The sequence below is a fragment of the Anolis sagrei genome, chromosome X (genome assembly GCF_037176765.1).
Source record: "Anolis sagrei isolate rAnoSag1 chromosome X, rAnoSag1.mat, whole genome shotgun sequence".
NCBI lineage: Eukaryota > Metazoa > Chordata > Lepidosauria > Squamata > Dactyloidae > Anolis > Anolis sagrei.
This window is the reverse complement of record NC_090034.1, coordinates 77,536,245-77,551,258: the sequence shown is the minus strand read 5'-3', so window position 1 is coordinate 77,551,258 and position 15,014 is coordinate 77,536,245. Positions and strand designations below refer to the sequence as shown.

Sequence of the window (15,014 nt, the reverse complement as noted above, 5' to 3'; positions counted from 1 at the left end):
ATATATAGGACTTGTACTAAAATTTTGCTTATTGTTCTGAGTGTTAACCTGATCGACGTATCAGTCAGCCATGCTTCTATGTGGGGTGCCCCTTTCCGTGATTGCTAATGCAATCTGAGAAGTCAGAACTGTAACCTAAATAACATTTCTAAAGGAAAAGGCCCACTTTCCCATATAACTGGTTCCCCTCTTGAACCACACTTGAAAGATTCTCTGACTATTAAATTTGTCTCTCGTGAATCTTAAGCCCATCAGATCTAGTTCTGCCCGTGGAATCCAAGCGGGCATCTCTTTATTTCTAGCAATGCTACAAGGTATTTAAAGTTTTTGCCCTTTTGCTTTCATTATCCTTATGTCACCTTCCTTGAGTATGAATAGCCATAAGCATATTGTCCAGATCTGATGCACTCGGTTTGGGTGTCTTCATCTACCGTAAGTCAGTTTGCTTGCTATTCAACAATTAGTGAACCTTTGTTTTTGGTTTACCCTTTTCTTAGCCCCACGATCAGCTACCACAGAACCTCCATCCGGAACCACGAAAGAGCCGCCAGAGCCATCCAGTAAGAAGCCAGAAATTGTCACATTTGGTAAGACGTATTGGTATATTTTTTGTCCATGTTCCATGCTTGTTGCAGAACAGAAGATGATTCTTTATACTAACTAGTTACTAGATGATTAGTCTATTTGGAACAGTAATGTTGTTGAAGGCTTTCATGGCCGGAAAGACTGGGATGCTGTGAGTGGTGACAGCAAAGCTACAAACCCATATTGGGCTCACTACACACTACATCAAGGACTCAGCCCACTTCATAGAAAAAATCAGCAAGCTCAACACCGGTGACAAACTGATCAGCTTCAATGTGGTGTCTCTGTTTACCACTAATCAACTAAGATTTCCCAGAGGACATCACAGCTCTGTTTCACCATTGCCTCACCACCAGCTACATTCAGTGGGACAATGAATTCTATGAACAGAAAGATGGAGTAGCCATGGGGAGCCCTCTCAGCCCGGTGATATCAAATTTCTACATGGAACACTTTGAAAAACAAGCCCTGGAAACAACAGCAAAAAAGTCCATTACGAGGGCTGAATGAAAAATAATGCCTCCACTTTTGTAACTCCTCAACAGATGGCAGTACTGGTATGCGGCAGATACTGGCTTGTTCCATAGACTCTCCTCTACAGTTCCAATTTGGCAGGAAGTCTTAGCATTGAACAGTTGTGTGTTAAAGTGTGAAGTATAGAACCCTGCGCAGATGGTCAGTCAATGCGACTTAAGCAATGTGCAGTCATTGAATTCTTGACAGCAGAAGGTGTGACCCCAAAGGAGATTCATCAGAGCAGTGGTTCTCAACCTGGGGTCCCCAGATGTTTTTGGCCTTCAACTCCCAGAAATCCTAACAGCTGGTAAACTGGCTGGGATTTCTGGCAGTTGTAGGCCAAAAACATCTGGGGACCCCAGGTTGAGAACCACTGCATCAGAGAATGCAAGCTGTTTATGGTGATTGCGTTGATATGAGTACTGTGCATCGTTGGGCAAGTAAATTTTAAAATGTTGAGGTGGGAACATCTGACTTACGTGACAAACAAAGAGTTGTACGTCCTGTGACAGCAACCACCAAGTTTCACAAGCAAAAGGTTGACAGATTGATTCAGGACGATCATCGTATCACTCAGAGAGAAATTTCAAGCATAATCGGCATTTCACAAAAATGTGTGGGCCACATTATTGCTTTGCTTTGCTTTGCTATCGGAAGATCTGTGCATGATGGGTTGTGGAAACAGAGTGTCGACTTCTTCTGCGACGGCTTCAGAAAACTTGTTCATTGTTGGCAGAAATATATCCAATTGTCTGGTGATTATGTGGAAAAGTGAATAGTGATAGTTAGAGAATATTCTAAAGATTATTTCTGTGTTTGATTTATTAAAATATTCCCATCCAAACCCAAGTAACGAAGGTGGAGGAATTACTTTTCATTCAACCCTTGTATATGGTTCAGATATGTGGATGACAACTTCACCATTTGGAGCCATGGAGAAGAACTAAACAAGTTCCTGGACCACCTCAACAGCATCCACCCAAACATTTTATTTATTTTATTGATTTAAAACATTTATATTGCTTCCTTCTCACCCTAAAGAGGACTCAGGGCAGAGCACAACATATAAGCAGCAAACATCCAATTCACCATGGAAAAAGAAAATGAATGAAAACTGCCATTTCTAGATGTCCTAGTCGTCCGCAAACCAGATCAACAATTGAGTCACACAGTTTACAGAAAACCCACACACATGGATAGATATCTACATAAAAACTCCAACTATCACTCAAGTAAAAAAAGAAGCACCATTAAAGCCCTGGCAGACCGTGCAAAAAGAATATGTGAAGCTCACCTCCTCCAAGGTGAAACGAACCTCCTCAACTGGGCTCTACAGGCCAATGGAGACTCCACCTCAGACATCAGAAGAGCTGCTAGACCGAAAACAAGCCACGAGAGTCAAGACAAAGATCCACCCAGAGGAAAAGTGTTCTTGCCATACATCAAGGGAACCACTGACCACATAGGGAAGCTGAGGAAGAAACACAACCTACAAACTATCTACAGATCCACTAAGAAAATCCAACAAATGCTACGTTCAACAAAGGACTAGAGGGATCCTCTCACCTCGGCAGGAGTCTACCGTATACCATACAGCTATGAACAAGTCTACATAGGGACCACCAAGCGCAGCAGCATTGCCCAGGCATGAATCAAGGAACACAAAAGGCACTGCAGACTAATGCAACCAGAGAAGTCAACCATAGCAGAGCACTTGATGAACCAACCTGGACACAGCATATTACTGGAGAAGACAGAAATGCTGGACCATGCCAACAACCACCATGTCAGACTATACAGAGAAGGAATTGAAATCCATAAGTATGTGGACAATTTCAACAGAAAGGAGAAAACAATGAAAATGAACAAAATCTGGCTACCAGTATTAAAAAACTCCAGAATCAGGACAGTGAATAAAGAGCAACACTCAAAACACAGGGGAATTCCAGACAGGAAACAATCAGGGTCAGCTAACACCTCTCAACAAAGGATTCCCACAGGCAGTAAGCAGCTACTCAACAAAGGATTCCCACAGGCAGTAAGCAGCTAAGTTTTGAAGCTGCAGGGCCATTCAGTGCTAATCAAGGTGGCCACTTGCAACATTCACACTTGCCTCAAACAGACAAGAATTCTTTCTCCCACCATGGACATTCCATAGATATATAAACTCCACTTGCCTAGTTTCCAACAAGACCTCACAACCCCCGAGGATGCCTGCCATAGATGTGGGCAAAATGTCAGGAGAAAATGCTTCTGGAACATGGCCACACAGACCAGAAAACTCACAGCAACCCACTTTTTAAATTACTAGCTGCCTTGAGTCTCTATGGGGAGAAAGGTAGGGTATAAATGATGATGATGATGATGATGATGACGTTGACAAGGAGAAGGCCTGGTTATGGCTCATAAATGGAACACTGAAGAAGGAGACAGAAGGCCTGATTCTTGCAGCCCAGGAGCAAGCCGTCAGAACCAATACAATTAAGGCCAGGATTGAAAAATCAGCAGATGACCCCAAATGCAGACTGTGCAAGGAAGCTGATGAAACCATGGACCATCTCCTCAGCTGATGCAAGAAAATCGCACAGACGGACTACGAACAAAGACACAACTCTGTGGCCCAGATGATTCACTGGAACTTATGTCACAAGTACCACCTGCCAGCAGTAAAGAATTGGTGGGATCAGAAACCCGCAAAGGTCGTGGAAAATGAACACGCAAAAATACTGTGGGACTTTTGAATCCAGACTGACAAAGTTTTGGAACACAATGCACCAGATATCACAATTGTGGAAAAGAAAAAAATCTGGATTATTGATGATGACAGCCGCATTGAGGAAAAACAACAGGAAAAACTCAGCTGCTATCAAAACCTCAAAATCGAACTGCAAAGGCTCTGGCATAAACCAGTACAGGTAGTCCCAGTGGTCATTGGCACACTGGGTGCCGTGCCAAAAGATCTCAGCTGGTATTTGGAAACAATAAACATTGACAAAATCACGATCTGTCAACTGCAAAAGGCCACCTTACTTGGATCTGCGCGCATCATTCGAAAATACCTCACACAGTCCTAGACGCTTGGGAAGTGTTCGACTTGTGATTTTTTTGATACGAAATCCATCATATTTATCTCATTTGCTGTGACATACTGTGCTTTTGTGTCTGTATAATAATAATAATAATCATCATCATCATCATCATCGACACGAGACAGTAAAGGTGGTCCCAGTGGTGATCTTGTGCCACAAGTACCATCTGCCTGCAACAAAGATCTGTGGTGGGATCACAAGCCGGAAAAAGTTACAGAAAATGAACATGCCAAACCCCTCTGGGACTTCCGCATTCAGACAGACAGAGTTTTGGAGCACAATACTCCTGACCTCACAATCGTGTAAAAAAACAAAGTATGGATCGTCAATGTCGCAATCCCAGGTGACAGCAGGATTGCAGAGAAACAACTGAAAAGCTGACACGATATGAGGATTTAAAGATCGAATTGCAAAGACTCTGGCACAAGCCAGTCAAAGTGGTTCCAGTGGCGAACAGCACACTGGGTGCAGTTCCTAAAGACCTTGGCCTGCACTTAAACACAGTCGGCGCTGCCAGCTGCAAAAGGTCACCTTACTGGGATCTGCACACATTGTTCACCGATACATCACACAGTCCTAGACACTTGGGAAGTGTCCGACGTGTGATCCACTACAACAGCCAGCAGTGTGTCTGCGGTAGATTCATCTTGTTGTGTTTCAAATAATAATAATAATAATAAGAAGAAGAAGAAGAAGAAGAAGAAGTAGAAGAAGAAGAAGAAGAAGAAGAAGAAGAAGAAGAATAGGCGTCTACAATGGGCTCAAAGCCAACCTTAAATATGGCATAGACACTGAGAACTGGGAAGCCCTGGCCCTTGACCGCTCCAGTTGGAGGTCAGCTGTGACCAGCAGTGCTGCAGAATTTGAAGAGGCACGAATGGAGGGCAAAAGGGAGAAGTGTGTGAAGAGGAAGGCGCGTCAAGCCAACCCCAATCGAGACCGCCTTCCACCTGGAAACCAATGCCCTCACTGCGGAAGAAGACGCAGAGCAAGAATAGGGCTCCACAGCCACATACGGACCTACAAGAACACTGGAAGACAATCATCCTCGAAAACCGAGGGATCGCCTAAGTAAGTAAGTACAGGCTGCTAATGCTGGCCTGGCTGACAGGAATGCTGTTCTTTCGTTTTGCGTGAGCACCTGTTTTCTTATTCGAAATACAGTATTTGCAACCTGTCACCTCTTTCCGAAGTCATCTTCAAAGTGCAATTGCATGTTGATGCACACACGTTGGTCTGTGGTTGGCATTTGTAGCATTGCTAGTGCTTAATACATTGCTCTTGACTCTCCTGTCCTAACGCAATGTGATTTTGTGCTTTTTTAAAAAAAATCTACTTTGATCTTTAAAAGGAAGCAAGAGATTAAAAAGATGAGTGTGTCATATTTTTCTTTCCTGCACTGTTGCAACAGAGGAACAGTTCATTCACGTAATCTAGCCCTTCCTCAATCAAATGCCCTGCCGATGTGATTGACTGCAACTCCTATCCTTCCCTGCCCCACCAATCTCACACAAGCTCACTCACACAAGCACCAGGAAATCCGGTCTGTTCCTCACCTCCATATCAGTGCTCTATTCCTCTTTCTTTTTCTGTGCTTTAGGCACAGTTGAGCATAATTTGTCTGCCTTTGAAGGAAGGTAAAAGGAAGGTAAAAGCCAGATTCCAGCTATGTCTGACCTGCAGCAGCTTCAGGCTTATTTCTTTGCCCTTCCTCTTGCGTAGAGATGTCAAACTGATTTTAAATTTATTTTTGGAGCAAATCTAAATACCCACTAAGAAAGTCTTCAACCTGTGTCTCTCCAGATGTGTTTTAGCCTGCAAATCCATTCACCCCCTGACTATATGTCTTTTGGAGGCATCCAAGTTGAGTAAATTTACACATAATCTACAGAAGCCCTTCTAACCCGGCCATCATGAATCTGATGTCTTGAGATCTGTTGGCATACAACTCTCACCATACCATGCTTACTGGGGATAATGGGAGAGTAGTTCGGCCCATCCAGGGGATGCCAGATTGGGAAACATTGTGCTAATGCATTTGGACAGAGTTATCAATGCAAGTTCTGAGAGTGCCTTGGACCGCGAGAAGATCCAACCAGTCCATCCTCCAGGAAATAAAGCACGACTGCTCGTTGGAGGGAAGGATACTAGAGACAAAGTTGAAGTACTTTGGCCACATCATGAGGAGACAGCAAAGCAAAGACTAGAGAAGACAATTATGCTGGGGAAAGTGGAAGGCAAAAGGAAGAGGGGCCGACCAAGGGCAAGATGGATGGATGGCATCCTTGAAGTGACTGGACTGACCTTGAAGGAGCTGTACCGCTTGAAGGAGCTGGGGGTGGTGATGGCCGACAGGGAGCTCTGGTGTGGGCTGGTCCATGAGGTCATGAAGAGTCGGAGATGACTGAATGAATGAACAACAACATCAATGCAAAGTATGATGTTGGACTAAGTCCAGAAAGACCTGGCTACTTGAAGACATAGGTTTCCTTATATGTATCCCCAGTCCATGCCACAAGGACATTGGGAGTATGACCCCCCCCCCTTTTTTTTTAGTCTCTCCATTTTATCTTGAATTTGTGTCCATTATGGGGAAAATTGAGAGACAAATTGGCAAAGAAAAAAACATGGCTGTGGCTCACAAAGGAGATGGAGGGCCTGATTCTGGCAGCCTAAGAACAAGCCATTAGAACCAATGCCATCAAAGCCAGAATTGAAAAGTTGACGACAGATCCCAAATGTAGACTCTGCAAGGAAGCAGATGAAACAATAGATCACATCCTCAGCTGCTGCAAGAAGTCGCACAGACAGACTACAAGCAGAGGCATAACACTGTTGCTCAGATGTTTAATTGGGACTTTTGCTACAAAAAGGGGCAACTCAACCTATTACGCAAAGTAAACATTTGCAGTATAGTTGATTTTGCCCAGGGGTGCTCTTGAGGCGCTCTTGGGGGAAAATAGACCTTGACATATGCAAGTTGTAGTTACTGGGATGTATAGTTCACCTACAATCAAAGAGCATTCTGAACTCCACCAATGATGGAATTGAACCAAATATGGCACACAGAACTCCCACGACAAACAGAAAATATATATCAGTGATTGGTTGGGGGGGGGGGGGCAAAATACTGTTTGCTTACCATTGAAAATTACCTAGGGCCGCCTCTGGCTACAAATACCGTCTCCCTGCTACAAAGAACTGGTGGGATCACAAGCCTGAAAAAGTTACAGAGAATAAACACGTCAAGCTACTCTAGGACTTCCGAATTCAGACAGACAGAGTTTTGGAGCACAATACTCCTGACCTCACAATCATGTTTAAAAGCAAAGTATGGATTGTCAATGTTGCAATCCCAAGTGACAGCAGGATTGAAAAGAAACAACTGGAAAAGCTGACACAATACGAGGATTTAAAGATCAAACTGCAAAGACTCTGGCACAAGCCAGTCAAGGTGGTCACAGTGGTGATCGGCACACTGGGTACAGTGCCTAAAGACCTTGGCCTGCACTTAAACACAATCGCCGCTGACAAAATTACCATCTGCCAGCTGCAGAAGGCCAGCTTACTGAGATCTGCATGCATTATTCACTGATACATCAAACAGCCATACCAGGTGACAGTCGCATTGAGGAAAAACAACAGGAAAAACTCATTTGTTATCAGGACCTCAAAATTGAATTGCAAAGGCTCTGACATAAACCAGTACAGGTGGTCCCAATGGTCATTGGCGCCCTGGGTGCTGTGCCAAAAGATCTCAGCTGGCATTTGGAAACAATAAACATCGACAAAATCACGGTCTGTCAACTGCAAAAGGCCACCTTACGTAGATCTGCGCGCATCGTTCGAAAATACATCACACAGTCCTAGACGCTTGGGAAATGTTCGGCTTGTGATTTTGTGATATGAAATCCAGCATATTTATCTTGTTTGCTGTGACATACTGTGCTTTTGTGTCAATAATAATAATAATAATAATAATAATAATAGTCCTAGACACTTGGGAAGTGTCCGATGTGTGATCCAATTCAACAGCCAGCAGAATGTCTGCTGTGGACTCATCTTGTTGTGTTTTTAATAATAATAATAATAATAATAATAATAATAATAATAATAATAATAAATCATACAGTCCTAGATGCTTGGGAAGTGTTCAACTTGTGATTTTGTGATACGAAATCCAGCATATCGATCTCATTTGCTGTAACATGCTGTGTTTTTGTGTCAGTGAAATAATAATAATAATAATAATCTTTCTGTATACCCTGCCACCATCTCCCTGAAGGGGACTCGGGGCAGCTAACATGAGGCCAAGCCCAAGGATACAATACAGCAGAATAAAATACAAAAAACAGACAACAAAAATTACATCAGAATAAAATACATACAATAGCAAAGTAAAATAATTAAAGCAAACTGTCATAGCATAAAATGGGACACAGTGGGCAGGCCAATTGGCTGAGGTAAAATGATAAAACCCTGGATGAGGTCGGAATAGAAAAAAGTGTAATGGAGAGGAGCCCAAAAAAGGATGACCAGTGGGGTTAGGCTTTCAGTTTAGAAAGGGGCAAAAGTATATCATAGCCCTATCCCTATGGCTAGTCCTTCTATTATGTATTATTTATTTTATTTACAGTATTTCTATACCGCTTTTCTCACCCCTAGGGGACTCAAAGTGGTTTACACATAACTGACAAAACTTCAGTGCCATACATTGGACACTGACACGATGCCAAACCATAACAACCACAATAATAAAACCACAACTAAACATAAATCATAATTACACAGTACATAAGCAATCATTAAAACAATAAATAATAAAAACAGACTCACCAGTCGTATTGTCATTCTAGTCCATATCCTTTAAACTCTACAATCATCTACTAGAGAAGCGTTTCTCAATCTGGGGGTCGGGACCCCCGGAGGGGTCGCAAGAGGGTGTCAGAGGGGTCACCAAAGACCATTAGAAAATACAGTATTTTCTGTCAGTCATGGGGGTTCTGTGTGGGAAGTTTGGCCCAATTCTATCATTGGTGGAGTTCAGAATGCTCTTTGATTGTAGGTGAACTATAAATCCCAGTGTCTACAACTCCCAAATGTCAAGATCTATTTTCCCCAAACTCCACCAGTGTTCACATTTGGGCATATTGAGTCAGGGCCGTAGCCAGAAATTTTTTTTTTGGGGGGGGGGGGGGGGTTGAAAATTTGGGAGGGGAGGAGTTTTGAAAATTTCTGGGGGGGGGGTTGAAAATTTCAGGGGAGGGTTTGAAAATTTCAGGGGGGGGGGAGTTGAAACCTGCCTCCTAGCTCACGCTGAAGCAAAGAGCACAGCAGGGAGCAGAGCAGCCTTCAATAGCTTGCACCTCCGCCCCTGTCAACCACCTCCACCAAGTCTGGCCTCCTTAATGAGAGCAGTCAACCCCCCCCCCCACCACCACCAATTTGGTTGCTTTGCTACATCAGCTATTGCTGCAAGTAATGACAGTGTGAATAAATTGTCAATATTTGCTTGAGATAGTGCTTGCAGTTCTGGAGGGACTCTTAATTTTTTGCGTCTCATAGACTTTGCATTGGGATTTGGTTAACCAGTTAAAATTCATGAGTAAACCAGGTTTATTTTTTTTTAACCTGAAAAATTTCGGGGGGGGGGGTTGAACCCCTAAAACCCTTCCCTCGCTACAGGCCTGTATTGAGTATCCATGCCAAGTTTGGTCCAGATCCCTCACTGTTTGAGTGCAAAGTGCTCTATCTGGATACAGGTCAACTACAACTCCAAAACTCAAGGTCAATGCCTACCAAACCCTTCCAGTATTTTCTGTTGGTCATGGGAGCTCTATGTGCCAAGTTTGGTTCAATTTCATTGTTGGCAGAGTTCAGAATACCCTTTGATTGTAGGTTAACTATTAATCCCAGCACTACAACTCCCAAATGACAAAATCAATCCCCCCTACCCGACCAGTATTCAAATGTGTGTGTATTTGTGCCAAATTTGGTCCAGTTAATGAAAATACATCCTGCATATCAGATATTTACCTTACAATTCATAACAGGAGCAAAATGACAGTTATGAACTAGCAACGAAAATAATGTTATGGTTGGGGGTCACCACAGCATAAGGAACTGCATTAAGGGGTCGCGGCATTCGGAAGGTTGAGAAACACTGTTCTGGAGACACCGGCTCTGTCTAAAGCAGTCTATTTCATTCCCTAGAGCAGTGTTTCTCAACCCGGTGGTCGGGACCCCTGAGGGGGTCGTGAGGGGATGTCAGAGGGGTCACCAAAGACCATCAGACAACACAGTATTTTCTGTTGGTCGTGAGGGTTCTGTATGGGAAGTTTGGCCCAAATCTATTGTTGATGGGGTTCAGAATTTCCTTTGATTGTAGATGAACTATAAATCCCAGCAACTACAACTCCCAAATGTCAAGGTCTCTTTCCCCCAGACTCCACCATTTGGGCATATGGAGTATTCATGCCAAGTTTGGTCCAGATCCATCATTGTTTGAGTCCACAGTGCTCTCTGGATGTAGGTGAACTACAGCTCCAAAACTCAAGGTTGATGCCCACCAAACCCTTCCAGCATTTTCTGTTGGTCGTGGGAGTTCTATGTGCCAAGTTTGATTCAATTCCATTGTTGGTGGAATTTAGAATACTCTGATTGTGGGTGAACTATACATCCCAGCAACTACAACTCCCAAAATGTCATAGTTTATTGTTCCCTAACTCCCCCAGTGTTTGCATTTGGGCATATTGAGTATTCATGCCAAGTTTGGTCCAGATCCATCATTGTTTGAAGCCACAGTGTTCTCTGGATATAGGTGAACTACAATTCCAAAACTCAAGGTATTTTCTGTTGGTCATGGAAGTTCTATGTGCCACATTTGGTTCAATTCCATGGTTGGTGGAGTTCAGAATGCTCTTTGATTGTAGGTGAACTATAAATCCCAGAAACTACAACTCCCAAATGACAAAATCAATTCCTGCAACCCCCCCCCCCCCCCCCGGATTCAAATTTGGATGTGTATCGGGTATTTGTGCCAAATTTGGTCCAATTAATGAAAATACATCCTTTTTATTTGATATTTACATTACAATTCAAAGCAGTAGCAAAATTACAGTTATGAAGTAGCAAAGAAAAGAATGTTATGGTTGGGGGCAGAGCCGTAGCCAGAAAAAAATTTCGGGGAGGGTTGACAATTTGGGGGGGGGGGTTGAAAATTTCGGGGAGGGTTGAAAATTTGGGGGGGGGGGTTGAAACCTTCCTCTTAGCTCACGCTGAAGCCAAGAGCACAGCAGGGGGCAGAGCAACCTTCAATAGCCTGCAGCTCCACTCCTGTCAACCACCTCCACCAAGTCTGGCCTCCTTAATGAGAACATTCAACACACACACCCCCAAATTGGTTGCTTCACTACGTCAGCTATTGCTGCAAGTAATGACAGTGTGAATAAACTGTCAATATTTGCCTGAGATCGTGCTTACAGTTCTGGAGGGACTCTTAATTTTTTGCATCTCATAGACTTAGCATGGGGATTTGGTTAACTAGTTAAAATTCATGAGTAAACCAGGTTTTTTTAAAAAAATCTGAAACATTTGGGGGGGGGGGTTTGAACCCCTAAAACCACCCCCTCGCTACAGGCCTGGTTGGGGGTCACCACAATATGAGGAACTGTATTAAGGGGTCATGGCATTAGGAAGGTTGAGAACCACTGCCCTAGAGGCACATACTGTCAGCTGTTTCTTCTCATTGTCTCACTGAAATCCACTTCCCAGATGCATGTGGGAAGGGGGGAACAAACAGCCCGCCATCCTGTTTCTGATCCTCCAAAATTTGGGTTGGAGCATCACACAGACGAAACCTTTTCAAAACATTTGGACTTGTTGCAGCAGTTAAAAAGACCATACGGCTTCTGATGTTCCCGTTCTCCACCCCTCTGTGGGTGCCCATTATGACTGCAGATGAAAATGAAGGGGCTTTGCCAGATAGCCTTTGGCTGTTGCGGAGAGGCCTGCTGAGCTCCTGTGCTGCTGGAATGGGGAAATTTAACAAGGCAGGCCAAAGGAATGTGGAGAGGAAATGCTCGTTAATAATGAAGGGAGGGAGAGATGGATGTGCAGGCTCTTGAGGAGAATGAATCTTCCTGCCGAAAACAAGACCCGGAGTGGAAGAGCTTTGGGCTAATTAAAGCGAGTAACTCCATCCCGAAGCCTGGTGAATTATTGATCCGGCGCAGGTTCCCGATGGGCTGCGGTGTGCTTGTTTATCTCAGCACCAGCGCTTGGCTTCCACGCCAACCTGCCTGCCCTGTATTTAATTGCTCCAGCCCTTTTCGCTGTTTTTTTCCCCCCTTCCTCGCATGAATGGTTGTTCAGCATTTGCCCATTTGAGAGCACTTCTTTCCTTATTGCCTTATGTAGCTGCTTTTTGGGTGGGGAGGAGGAACCAACTGGCCAGATGCCCAGCTCCAAGGCACTGCAAAAGGGTTAAACTCTAGTAATTAAATCTCTTGGCTGTGCAGGCTTATTTGTTTGGTGAGTTGCAAGAAAGGGGGAAAGAACTTCTGAACAAAATGGTGTTCACGTCTGTGTTTCTAAAGTTCAGAGTATGATTGGCTGGGAGGCAAGATAAGAGGCCATTTTTGATGCAGCCTTTGATTTGATGCAGCTTACCTGTCCGAACGTATCTCCTCCTATCAACCATCTAGGACAGGGGTCCTCAGCGCTCTTGGACATGTTCATGGTGCTCGCTATGACTTGTAATGTCATTGGTGGGAGGGCTATTGGTGGGAGCTATAGCTGTTTGTGGAGGTAGGAGCTTGTCTATGTAAGTAGACACACCAGCCACACACACACACATACACATACATAATTTTTATTTATTTATTTGGTTTACTTTTACCCCGCCCTTCTCACCCCGAAGGGGACTCAGGGCGGCTTACACATCCAAGGCACAATTCGATGCCCGTAACATACCACAGCAATAAAACAAATAACACAATTTAACAATCAACAGCAATACATTACATCTATACCCGTTAAAACCATTAAAACCAATAAAAATTTCATACAAACCGATACAAACCAATTACTCCTTATTGCCGGTCAATGTTCGCTATCTCATAGTTCAGAGTTTCCTTCCACATTTATCCGTCCTGCCGTCCTGTTTGTCTGGTTGTCCTTACCTAGTTAGCAGATTGCCCGAAGGCCTGGTCCCACAACCACGTCTTTACTCTCCTCCTGAACGACAGGAGTGATATCCACTTGGAGTGAGTTCCACAGGTGAGGGGCCACCACTGAGAAGGCCCTGCTCCTTGTCCCCACCAGCCTCACTTGAGAAAGTGGTGGGGTTGAGAGCAGGGCCCCCTCAGATGATCTTAAATTCCGTGGTGGGACGTAGAGAGAGATACGTTCGGACAGATACGCTGGATGCATAATTTCCCTTTTATTATGTCGATAGATAGACAGATAGATAGATAGATAGATAGATAGATAGATAGATAGATAGATAGATAGATGGAGTTTCACCTGTTTGACTTACATACAAATTCAACTACAGAACAAATCTACAGAACCTATCTTGTTTATAACTTTGGGACTGTGCGTACAATAAATGGAACGAGTATCGAGAAGAGCAGGTGAATTGCATGGGACTTTTCCAACAGCCTTTTAATCATACTACAGAATACACCAGTGTCCTCTTGCCATGGTTTGGTTGGCCTTGATCCCCATTGAGATGGAGGATTTGAATGTAAACACACCTGTTGCAAGATGGGAGAGGTAGGGCGCTTGTGAGATATATCTGTGATGACTTCCTTTTGCCTCATGCCAGCGTTGGCTTTGTTCTGTCCTAGGTCCCACAGCCAGCAGCCCTTCGCCTCTAACTGGCTCCCCCGAGTTTCATCCGCCAGGCTTTGACTCTGCCAGCTTCATTGGCGGGATGGTGCTGGTGCTCAGCATCCAAGCTGTCATCTTCTTTGTGGTGAAGTTCCTCCGCTCAAAGGACAGCACCTATCAGACACTGTAAGTTCTCTGCAGGCTGGTGGGCGGGGAGGTTGGGGATGGATGGAGATTTGGAACTGACATTATTGGAGTTTATTCCTAAGAGTGAGTAGGCTCCCCCTCTTGTAAAGAAATAGCAGAGTATCAGATTAAAACTACTTGGTTGCCCTTTGTTTTCATACCCAAACCAAATAACTAGACCAGGGATACTGGGCAATTGAAAAAAACTAAATGTAAAAACTATAAATTTTAATTTTCAAGTTCAAAATATTAGGCCTGGGTAACAACGCAAAAATTTGTTTCTAAAATCGATTTGTATTTGGGGGGTTTTTTTTGTTTCGATATTTAAAATAATTACAAAATTTTCCTTTTAAAAAGTTCGATATTTACGAAATTTCGTAAATGGTAAAAAATTAACGAATCGATTTCCGAAACAATAACGAATCGATTCGTTAATGGCGGACGCGACCGCGAAATACGCTAAAAAACCTCCAAAAACTTCTGAAGCTTCCCTCTCCCTCTGTTCTTCACTGTTGGTGTGATATTATAATTTTTTTTCACTAATTAAACCATAAAACTGGCCCAGACATGCGGAAATAATAACGAAACGACCTCAGAACAATAACGAAACGAATACAATAACGAAATACGAAGCATTTACAAAACGTGTTTAAAAATTCGTTTTTTTAATGATTGCTCCAGAATGGTTCGTTATTGTTTTGTAATTGGAAAAATTAACAAATTATTAATTAATTACGAATTAACGAAACGAAACCGCCCAGGCCTACAAAATATCATATTTACTCGATTCTAATGCTCACCTTT

At 43.5% G+C, this 15,014-nt stretch overlaps 1 protein-coding gene across 2 annotated transcripts in view; it reads left to right on the top strand.

The window, feature by feature from the left end:
• Nucleotides 1-15,014, top strand: part of CD164L2 (CD164 molecule like 2) — an 82,940-nt gene that overhangs the window by 50,937 nt on the left and 16,989 nt on the right. The window contains exons 4-5 of one of the 2 annotated variants that reach the window (XM_060784391.2): nt 498-587; nt 14,042-14,210. In XM_060784391.2, coding sequence (XP_060640374.2) covers nt 498-587; nt 14,042-14,210 — 259 coding nt within the window. Of the gene's footprint in view, nt 1-497; nt 588-14,041; nt 14,215-15,014 lie in introns of those variants that run through there. The other variant, XM_060784392.2, reaches the window with a different exon arrangement.